Genomic DNA, 11,808 nt, shown 5'->3' with positions numbered 1-11,808 from the left:
ATGATCTAAAAGACATTATCACTCAAGTAAGGGGCTCATCGCAGACATTCTCACTCCACCAGCATTATGAGAAAATAACTCACTTTACCAGTTCCTGTACGGACTTGGCTTTTTGCTCTCCTCCTCCCATCAAGCAAATATTACTTTCTCTGCCACGTAAATCCATTAAGCAGAAGGGTGCTGCCTCTCTGCCTGTTATGTTAGTCTAGCTACAGAAGGAATTTAGAGACCTGTAGAAGTCCCCTGAGCTGTCAAACGTCCTCTTTCCAGTTTGTTCTGAGGGTGTGCCCCATTGCTCAGGAAAGAAGGGTGCCAAGAGAGACTAAGCTCATTCATTGCCTTGAGGTACATTTCTATTGGGCTCACTAATTCATCATTGGCTTAGAGCAAATACTTTTGACTCCTTCATATCCTTTGTCATTCATTGCCAGCCTCCAGACCTTATCTGTGGGAGCAGAGAGCATCAGGGCAGTACCTGAAAGGGCCATGCCTTACCCCTACCAGGCCCCTGGACCCCGGGAGCATCCAGTCCCCAAGGATTCCCGTGCTATTCACTCCTCAGGCCAGACCTATGAACAGCTGAGGCAGGAGTGCCTGCGGAAGGGCATCCTGTTTGAAGATGGGGACTTTCCAGCCAACAACTCCTCCCTCTTCTTCAGTGAGAGGCCCTCCATTCCTTTTGTGTGGAAACGTCCAGGGGTAAGTGCAGAGGGCATGGGGAAGGAACAAAGGAACGAAGGATCCTGGACTGCTATTGCTCAACTCTGTGGCTGCATAATTAAACCACGGCACGGGAGTCTTTCTATGAGTTACCAATGCAAAGTGAGGAAGTTTGTGAGATTGTGGCAGGGAGGAAGGGCAAGCAATGAGGTGATGCACTGAGAGCTGTGACATCCCTGGTTCTGAAACTGCATTCTGAAGACAGGAAGACAGCAATCAACAGGAAGCTACAGGGCAGGGCAGGCAGGTGAAGAGCCCCGGGCATCGGATGCCTATCCCATCTCTGTGGCCGAGGACCTTGTGGGGAAGAGCTATGGTGGTCCAGAGAGGGGTAGGGCAAATGTGTAGCAAAAATTGTTGATTTTTTAAAAACTTAAATAGAAAAACTTTAACCTCTCGGGGAAATTTGAAAAAAAAAGAGAAGGAGGATTTTTCCCTTTCATGGAATAAAATGTAGAAAGGACGCAGGGTCTGGGGAAAAACTGACACTTTGGCCAGTGCTGAGAAATAGAGCTGTAGAATTACAATGCAGCTGCTGATTGTATTTGCTGTTGGGAATACAGGAGAGTTTTTCCCCCAGAACTACTGTTTCCCTATTCCTTGGGGAGGTTTAGAGGCTGTGTTGTCTTCAATTTGTAGCAGGGAAGGGTCCAGAGCAATCCCTGAGCCAGAGGATGAGGGCTTGGATTCAGGGTCTTAGGAAGAAGATGGGCCCCAAGTTCCAGGGACTCCTCCTAACAGAAGGTGCTTGATATGAAATGTTAGTATTTGTCACTCTAGATAACAGTGGATTGGCTTTTCCTGCTTATGATCTGATTTTTCACTCCCCTTGGGTGTGTGTGCTGGTTTGGGAGTGGTTCTTGTTGACAACCTATCTATATCTGCCCTAGGTCACCTGCTTTGAGATGAGTCAGGTGCACAGCCCATCCCTGGCTTTACCAGGGTGATTACACCCTGGTTTCCCCTAATAATGACTGGCTTGCATATCATTTTATATGGTGTTTCATTTGATCCTCACAACAACCCTGAGAGGGGAGGTACTATTATCATCCCCATTTTATCAGTGAAGAAACCGAGACTGAGAAGTTAAGTGTCTTGTCAAAGGTCACGCAGCTAGTAAGAATCTGAGGCAGGAGTGAACTCAGTTTTTCCTTACTCCAAGTCAACACTCTATCCATTGTGCCACCTAGCAACCTTAAGAGTTAATGTGATACTATGTAGAATAGGAATTTTCATTCACTTTGCTATCCTGCATGGAGTTGAGAATTTGTGACATTGTTCTCATCCTATGAATTTAAAGATGATTTCTCTGGACCTCAGTTTCCTCATCGCAAAAAAATGGGATTGGACCAAATGATGTATATAGTCCCTGTCAGTTCTAAATTCTTATGATCCTATGGGTCTGATGACAGTGTTATTTCCCTTTCTGGGTTTCCAGCCAATGGAGAGAGAAAGAGAGAGAGAGGCACAGAGAGAGACAGAGAGACAGAGACAGAGACAGAGAGACAGAGAGAAACAGAGACAGAGAGAGACAGTGAGAGATATATAGAGAGAGAGACAGAGAGAGACAGAGAGAGACAAAGACAGAGAGAGAGACAGAAGGAGAGTGAGAGAGACAGAAGGACAGAGAGAGACACACAGAGAGAGGCAGAGAGAGAGAATGGCATAGTGGAGAGAGGTGGCCTCTGAAGCAGGAAGACTTGAGTTCATATCCCACCTCTGAAGTACTTACTACCTGCGATATCCTGGCAAATCACATGGACTCCCAGTGCCCTGGGCAACTTATAAATTGCTGAGCCAGTGCTAATCTGACTGGTACAGGGAGCTCCTTACCAGCAGTTCCCTACATCAGTGAGATCACAGCCCCACTAAAACCAAACTTAAAAAAAAAAAAACAGCCCAGAGGACTTTATAGCTTGAGCTGGTGATGGTGGCGATGACTATTTTCATACTTTCTACACCCACTGTACAGCAACTACTTGACACAGTGGATAGAGTACCAGACCTGGGGTCAAGAAGACCTGAGTTAAAAATCTGGCCTCAGACACTTATTAGCTGTGTCACCCTGGGCAAGTCACTTAACCCTGTCTGCCTCAGTTTCCTCATCTGTAATATGAGCTGGAGAAGGAAATGGCAAAGCACTCCAATATCTTTGCCAAGAAAATCTCATATGGGGTCACAAAGAGTGGGGAAAGACTGAACAACAATGACAACAAACATGCAGTGATCCAAAGGCCTCACAACCTGCCAAGCTAGTAATGTGATGTTGGGCAAGTAGCTTATTTTCTCTGGGCCTCAATATTCTCAGGAATAACATGGAGATAACAAAACCTACCTCCTAGGATCATAGATTTAGGGCCAAGAAGGGACCTTGGAGGTTAACTAGTCTAATCACCTAATTTTGTAGATGGGGAAACTAAGACCTGGGGATGTAAAGTGACTCAACAAAGGTGAAGTCAGGACTTGAACACAGGCCCTTTGACTCCAAATCCAGCACTCCTTCCATTACGCTTCATCCTTCCCTCACAAGGACTTTGAAGACGGTTAATCAGATGTCTATAAAAGGGCTCTGCCCTATTCAGTAAGAGGTCCAAAGTAAGCACAAATTATTATTTCTGTAGCCTTACTCTGTGCATGTATGAGTGTGTCTGTGTGTGTCTGTGGGTGTGCCTGCAGGTGTGCATGCATCTGCACATGAGCGCAAGAAGCAGTGCCTTCTGGCTTCATTTATTCAGGGAACTAACTTAAATATGATCATAAAACACTGTGCAAACATGAAAGGCTATTTAACTGGGAAAACAGCAATAAAGATTTTCAATACACTGTAATAGAACTGGGAATAAAAACCAAGTAGCTTTGTTTCTGAGGCCCCTTCCCTCTGGCGATATATAAAGCCACTCTCTAAAATTGTATTTTGATTCTGAATGCATGTGGTATTAACATGGAGTCACTTCAATTCAATTCAATAAACATTTATTAAGTGCCTATTATGTGCCAAGAACTATGCTTGGCACTGGGAATAGAAAGAGAGGCAAAAGACAGTCCCTGTTCTTAAGGAGCTTACAATCTAATGGGGGAGATGACAAATCAAACAAATATATATGAAGCAAGGTATATACAGGATAAATAGGAACTAATTAATAGAAGGAAGGCACTAGATTTAAGAGGAGTTGGAAAAGGCTTCCTGTAGGAGGTGGGATAAGCTAAGGAAGTCAAGAGTCAGGGTAGAGGAGGAAGAGAGTTCCAGGTATGAGGAATGGCCAGAGACAATGTCCAGAGATGTCTTGTTCCTGAAACAGCCAGGAGGCCAGTGTCACTGGATAAGAGTAACGGTGGGGAGTAAGGCATAAGAAGACAGGAAAGGGGCTAGGTTATGAAGGGCTTTGAATATCAAATAGAAGGTTTTGTGTTTGATCCTGGAGGCAATTGGAAGCCACTGGAGTTTATTGGGGGATGGCACGATCAGACGTGCATTTCAGAAAAATCACTTTAGTGGTTGAAGGGAGAATGGATTGCAGTGGGGAGAGACTTGAGGCAGGTAGACCCACCAACAGGCTATTTCAGTAACCAAAGTGTGAGTTGATGAGGGCATCACAGATCATACATGAGCATGAATCAGCTTGATTAGCCAAGAGAAGACAAAGCCACTCCTAAAAGAAAGTAAATACTGTTGCCAGATTTACAATTAGCACAAAAGAGAAGAAAATGGGATTCTCTACAGATACTGAATATCACCATCAGGACACTTTAGGCTTGACTGAATTCTTAAGGAAAACTTTCTAAAAATTAGATCTGTCCAAGCTATAGGGGATTGTCTTAAGAGGTAGTAAGTTCCTCAGCTTTAGAAAGCTTTTGTAGGTTGTTTAAGCAGAGGCTGAATGATACTACTTTACATCAATTCAACAAAAATTTGACAGGGATGTTGTAGAGGGAAGTCATGCTTCAGATAAAGACTGGACCAGATGACTTCTCTAAGAGTGCCTCAAGGTGTGCAGACCAGAACAGATTTTGGTATCTCTGCAAAGACCACTTTAGCTGTCCTCACAATGTTAGCCTAGGCAACATGGATAAGCAATATATCTCAAGGTCATTTTTCACCCTGTATCATCTGAGAATCAGTGTCCATGTCATAAGAGCCATATTGAAAAATGACTTGGTTGCCCAAACCACTCCAGTTAAACAATACAGTTTTTTAGATATCCAGGCTTAATTTACAGTCAGTGGCATAGCTAGAAATTTGGAGCCCCACCTCTCCCCACCTCCAGAAATATTTCACAACAGGCTCAATCTTACCCCCTCACTAGCCATGATAATACTTCTCTTCCCAGTATCTTCCACTCAGACTGTGCAACCTAATTCTTTTCATTTACCACTCAGCTTCTATTGAAGACTTGCACAGTTCTTTTATAACCTGCTCTGCTCTCTCCCAGACCTCTCCACAACTTGAAAGTTCTCCAGCATTCCTCCACGTACAGAAAAGGTCCTCGTCCAAAACAGAAGCACCACAAGATGGGGTCATGCAAGTCATCACCCACCAGTGCTTCCCCAGATGACTTTTCTCTTCCACACTGGCCAACACCAGATCTGTGAGGATAGTTGTTACCTGGGTGTGGGTACTGATTCATAGAAAGAGGAGGAGTAGAATTGAATCCTATAGACTTGGGAAATCCATTTCATGCATGTGGTTTGGGAATTAGAGGCAGTATGTTATAGCAAAGACTATTAGCTAAGTTATAAAGACCTGGGTTTATGTTCTGGTTTTGCCAAGCTGTGCAATCCTAAGCAAGTCACCTCAACTCTTTGGGCCTTGTTCTCCCCATTTGTGTTACTTGGTGTAAATAGGGTGATGTTAACTGACAATAGGGAGAAGGTAGAGCTGTTTAGTCTTCTTTTGCTTGATTTCATTCCCAAAAAGGGTGACATTTGCATTGGAAATGACAGAACAAACTCCATTAACATTAACTCCAAGTAGTCAATACCCAAGATAAATAAGGAGCTAGGAGGAGAACACCTCATTGCCCTTGATGAATCCAAGTCACCTAGCCCAGGTAAACTACATCCATAAGTCCTGAAAAAATTTGACAGATGAGATTGTTGAGCCATTGTCAGCAATATTTGAAAGATTGTTAAAGGTGACTAGGTGGCTTTGAGGATAGTGTTGGAATAGAAGTCAGGAAGACCTGAGTTCAAATCCTACCTCAGGTGCTTAAATGGCTCTGAGACCCTAGGCAAGTCACAACCTCTATAAGCTTCAGTTTCTCCATTTGTAAAATGGAGATAATAGCACCCACCTCACGAAGTTGTTGTAAAGAGCAAAGAGATAATATATGTAATGCACTTTGAAAACCTTAAAATGTTAGATAAATGTTAGCAATTATTATTATGATCAACAGGAGTGTTATTACAAGATTTAAGAAGGGTAAAGAGTAGATGTTGCCCTGATTTTCAGAAAAGAAAATTCAATAGAGTCTGAAAGCTATAGGCCAGTGAGTTTGACTTTAATTCTTGGTAAAATTCTTTAAAAAGATAGTTGGTGAGTAACTAGAAAGGGAAACAGCGATTACACAAAAAATCTACATGGTTTCATCAAAACCAGGTAATGCCTAACCTCCTTTCCTTTTTTTGACAGGCTTACTAAACTAGTAGATGAGTGAAATGCTGTGGATATAACTTACCTAGATTTTGTAGTGTCTCATACTGTTTTTGTGGAGAAGAGAGATGTGGTAAACAATACAATGAAATGGATTCAGGACTTGTTGGACAGTCAAATTCAAAGAGCATTTGTTGTAAATGGTTCATTGACAATGTGGCAGATCTCCAGTAGGCTAACCTAGAGATCTATAGTTGGCCCTCTGCTGTTTCACATTTTATTGGACTTGGAGAAAGGCTTACATGGTTACTCATCAAATGTGCAGATAATTGTATTATCTTTGACTCAGCTTTGTAATCTGGGAAGATAGCTAGTACAATGTGTGATTGAGTCAGTATCCAAAAGGATTTTGACAGGCTAGAGCACCAGATTTAATCAAATAATATGAAATTAAATAGCAATAAAGCCTGGATTACAAAAAAAATCAATGTCACAGGTATAGGGTAGGGGAGGAGATAGCTGTTGTTTTGAAAAGATTTGGTTGTTTTAGTGGACAGCAAGCTTAATATAAGTCAGCAATGTGATAAAGCATCCAAGAAAGCTAATGTGGTCTTGGACTGCATTAAGAGAGATATAGTTCCAGAAACAGGGAGGTGATAGTCGCACTGTACTCAGTCCTTCTCTGACTTCATCTGGAAATTGTGTTCAGTTCTGGGCACTGTGGTTTAAGACGGACATAAATAAGCTAGAGTGTCCAGATGAAGGCAACCAGGATGGCGAAGGTCCTTGAGTTCATTACATGTAAGGATTGGCTAAATGAACCAAGCATGTTTCAATGGTAGAAAATAAAATGTGATAAAGAGTCAGTCTAGAGTCAGGAAGACTCATCTTCATGAGTTCAAATCTAGCCTCAGACACTTACTAGCTATGTGACCCTGGGCAATTCACTTAACCCTATTTGCCTCAGTTTCCTCATCTGTAAAATGAGTTAGAGAAGTAAATGGGAAACCACTTCAATATTTTTGCCAAGAAAACCCCAAATGGAGTCATGAAGTGATGGATATGACTGAAAAATGACTGAACAATAACAACAAAGAGAAGGCTTAATGAGGACATGGCTGGCTTAATATGAAACCTTGTCATATGGAGAACATATTAGATTTGTTCAAGCATTTGAAGAGCTGTCATTTTTTGTGGAGGAGGGATTTGACTTGTTCTCTTTGACCTCAAGGAGTAAATTGTGGAAGTTGTATAGAGGTTAATTTAGTCATGATGTCAGGAAAAACATCCCAATGACTGCTGTTGTTGTTGAATTGTCCCCTAGGTACCTCAAAACATTTAGTACTATCCAAAAGTGGGACAGAATGCCTCGAGCGGTAGTGGGTTCTCTTTCTTCAAGCAAAGGCTAAATGAGTATTTGTCAGGTATGGGTTGGACCAAGTGGCCATTGAAACCCCTTTAAACTCTCAAATTCGGTGATTCATAAATCTATAATCATATAGCTAAGTGATGCAATGAATAGAGTTATTGGACCTGAAGTCAGGAGTACCTGGGTTCAAATCCTCCCTCATATACTTATTAGATATATGACCTTAGCCAAGACACTTAACCTCTGTCTGTCTCTGTTTTCTTAATTGTAAAATGGGGATGATAATAATAGTAACCACCTCCCAGGGTTTTTGTGAGGATCACTAAGCACTGTATAAATGCTAACTATAATAATAATTATTGTGATTACAAAATAAAGGAATTGAATTACATGATATGTAAGGTTCTTCCCAATACTAACTTTGTATGAGCCTATAAGAATTCTTCACTTGAAGGTAAATCAAGTTAATCTACAAAAAAATTGTACTAAGTGCTCATAACTCGTTTTTCATAGGAAATGTTGATAAAGTCAAACATAGATAGTAGGGCTGAAAGGGCCTTTAGACATTAGTCCCTGTCCTTGAGAAGCTTGTGATCTAATGGGCATAATACAGTACAACATATAAAAAAAATGCCCAAATATACAAAGGAAACCTACAAAGGTATCACCAACAATGGCTTTGATCAGTTTTTCTCTTCACTCAGACACTCCATATTCCCAATTAGTCTCTAGCAGGAGGCACATGACTGCCATTTGCCCTCCCCAACCTCTTCAGAGCCCTTCCAAAAGACTGCAAGGATTTCTTACCTCTGATGCAAAAAGCCCATGCTTCAGCTGAGAACTGTCACCCCGGCTGTCACTGGATCTTCCTGAGGTTGGAGATGGCAAATGTGACAAGTGACTTGCTGATGGGCAATGAAAGTTTCTATCCAGGGGAGGTCTGAGTCACTTTTCTGTCACCCTCCACCTATTTTGTAATCTTCCCACACACCCACACCCCAAAGGAACAGGGTTTTTAAAATGATTATAAAATTGATACTGAGTATGAGTACTTTGTTAGGGAAACAAGAATAGTTATAACATCAAGTTCCATTTATCAAATGATTTCAAAACATCTTTTCTCAAGCTTTTCATATTACTATCCCAAGCCAGGTAGGACATGTGTTCTCTTGAGAGTTCAAGGAGGACTAGCACCTCTGGCATGAGGGCTTGCCAAGCCCTTTTCGAGGCTGCTCATCTACTTTTGGTGTCCACCTGGTGCCCAACTCTCACCTGTGGCTCCAAGAAGCTGTAGCATGCACAGCTAGTGGCCATACCTCGGTAAAACCATCTTCACAAATGGGCTAAACCAGGTTGAGAGTAACCAAAAGGCTTCAAACTTGTTGGTGAGTTAAAGGATGTCTACCTCAAGTGTGTGAAGACTTCCCCAGTGGAATGAGTGGATGAGAATAATTTGTTCCAATGGCCATGAAGGCAGCTGAAGAAAGTGCTGTGGAACACTTAGAGCTTGGTCAGACATTGAAGATCCCAGGCCACCACCAGTCATCCTGACTTTTGTCTTGCCATTAGAGAATGAGGCTGATGACTTTGTGCAAGTCACTTAAATCACTTAAATCCAATTCACCCACAAGCCAAGACATTACCCTGTGATGTCATTGGTCCTCTTAGAAAACAAAGGACAAACAACAACAGAGGAGAGAAAACTTAGTCTCAGAAACATTGAGCCACTAGTTCAAAGACATTCAGTCACACATCCAACAGATAGGTATTGAGGACCTACTAGGAGACTTGTGTTTAAATAATAATAATAGCTAGCATTTGCGTAGCATTTTTAGGATTTGAAAAATGCACATCTCATTTGAACCTTGCAATAACACTGTAAGGTATGTGCCATTTATTATCCCCATTTTACAGCTGAGTAAACTAAGACTAAGAGAAGTGACTTTCAGCTAGTAAGTATTTGAGGCAGGATGTGAATTTGGGTCTTCCTGACTCCAATTCCAATACTCTATCCACTGCCCCACCTAGATGAGTCCCAGCACCGTTATTTATTAGTTGTGTGATTGTGGGCAAGTCACAAGAATAATATTTTTGCACAACAGGTTATTTATTGGAAGAATGCTACCTGCATTGCAAGTCACTTATGGGAAGAATAATATTTGAGCCACTTTTGTCACATGGTCATAGTAAGGAAAGCACTTTGTACATTGAAAATGCTATATGAATGAAATTAAGTGCAAGGAACTGCTAGGTCAGAACAATTCAATAAACTGTCCCAAGACTTAAAGTGATCTTAGAAATGGATTAGTCCAACCTGGTTTTTTTATATAGTAGGAAACTAAGGGTGAGAGAGGGGAAATAATTTGCCCTAGGTCATACAAGTTGGAAAAAGAAGAGCCAGGACCTGAACCCAGGTCTACTGACTTCCCATGGATCAATCTGTCTGTCCATTTTGCCGTATGGCAGCAGCAGGACCAGCATGGAACACAGGCTTTCTGCCTTTCATATCCTTACTCTTCCCACCAGCTAATCCTCACCATCGTTCTTATGAGAGATGTCTCTTGGATGTTTTCCTAAACTAGCTGTGATTTCACTGCTCATCCAAATAATTAACCTCTTTTCTTTCTGGGTGGACAAGCCACTAAACCTTAAAGGGCCTCAATTTCTTTACTTGTAAAATGGAAGTAATAATACTTGTTTTACCTACTTCATAAAGTTATTGGGAGGAACATGCTTCACAATCTGAAAAGCACTAAAGCAAAGTTATTATAGAAAACACCTCAAATGCAATTACTATATGAAACCTTATAGCCTGGAAAATGTGTGTGCTTCCAAAAAGTGCAATTGCCTCACAGTTGGCCGAAAGGTTTGGGACCCATTAGCTGAAAAGCAGTTGGAACTTCTCCAAAATAAATGGTCTATGCATTTTCAAGCAAGGTTGCTATTCCCATAATCAATGAGAAAACTATCCCCTCCTCCTCCTCCTCCTCCTCCTCCTCCTCCTCCTCCTTCTCAGTGGCATCCTGCTCACCCCAAGACCTGGGTAGGTGCCCCAACAGCAAACACAGCAGCTGAACTGGAACCAGCCTTCTAGTACCACCTCTTTGTTAAACACAGCACAGCCCTGTGAAGAAGCTGATATGGTAGAACAGGGCAAGAAACAAGTCCATTTTATAGAATGGTCCCCCCCACCCCAGATCCAACCCCAAGGGACATTCCTCATAATGTAAACAAGAAAACAGTAAAACTAGAAAGGACCCAATGAAGGAACAGGTTCAGAAGAGAAAGAAAGATAAAATGCCCACAGTTCTCAGTATCTTATCCAAGGTTGGTTTGTGTATGTATATAGAAACAGAGAAAAGGGAGAGGGGGATCAAACCTTTTCATTTAAATTGATCTGAAAATATTTAGTATGCAATCTGATATAATATCAGGACTTGGAGCTAGAAGAGAAATTAATTTCCCCGCTTTGTATATGAGAAAACTGAGGCCCAAAGAGATTATCTTTAGGCTAGCCCTGAACATCAGAATTGCTATTTTTCTAACCAAGATTCCTTATCACACAGAAGAGCTGAGCCCTGGATGCTTTTTCTGTGTTTGGCTTTCATGTATATGAAATAGGGGTCTCCCATCTGAGTTTTTGATTGTTGTTCTGCTTTTAACCAGACCTGTGATATCACTGGTGTAAGGAGCTTCCCATGAGGAAACTCTATCAATTCAGATCAGGAACAGTTCCACAAATTCTAGTCTTCAAGAGTTGCCTGTGGGAATGCCCATCAATTGAGGAATGGCTGAACAAGTTGTGGTATATGATTGCAATGGATTATCATTGTGCTGTAAGAAATGATAAGCAGAGTGATTTCAGAAAAAAAATAGAAAGACACATGAACTGATAGAAAGTGAAGTGAGTAGAACCAGAAAGATCGTATGATGAAGAACTATGAATGACTTGGCTATTCTCAGTAATACAATGATCCAAGACAATCTCAAAGGACTCATGAGGAAAAATGCTATCTGCCTCCAGAGAAAGAATGGATGTCGTCTGAATACAGACAGAAGCATACTTTTCCCTCCTTCCTTCCTCTTTCTTTCTTTCTTTCTTTCTTTCTTTCTTTCTTTCTTTCTTTCT

General features: G+C 41.6%; 1 protein-coding gene across 1 annotated transcript in view; it reads left to right on the top strand.

Annotated features, from left to right (window-relative positions):
* Positions 1 to 486: 486 nt before the first annotated feature.
* Positions 487 to 11,808, top strand: part of LOC114049885 (calpain-9) — a 69,342-nt gene continuing 58,020 nt past the window's right edge. Inside the window, exon 1 of the mRNA XM_027871331.1 lies at positions 487 to 699. Within this exon, the coding sequence (XP_027727132.1) occupies positions 487 to 699 (213 nt within the window). The remainder of the gene's footprint in view (positions 700 to 11,808) is intronic.

This window comes from Vombatus ursinus, unplaced genomic scaffold, assembly GCF_900497805.2.
Source record: "Vombatus ursinus unplaced genomic scaffold, bare-nosed wombat genome assembly UNPS02014798.1, whole genome shotgun sequence".
Taxonomy (NCBI): Eukaryota; Metazoa; Chordata; class Mammalia; order Diprotodontia; family Vombatidae; genus Vombatus; species Vombatus ursinus.
Note: the sequence above shows the minus strand (reverse complement) of the source record. Positions and strands in the feature narration are given on the sequence as shown.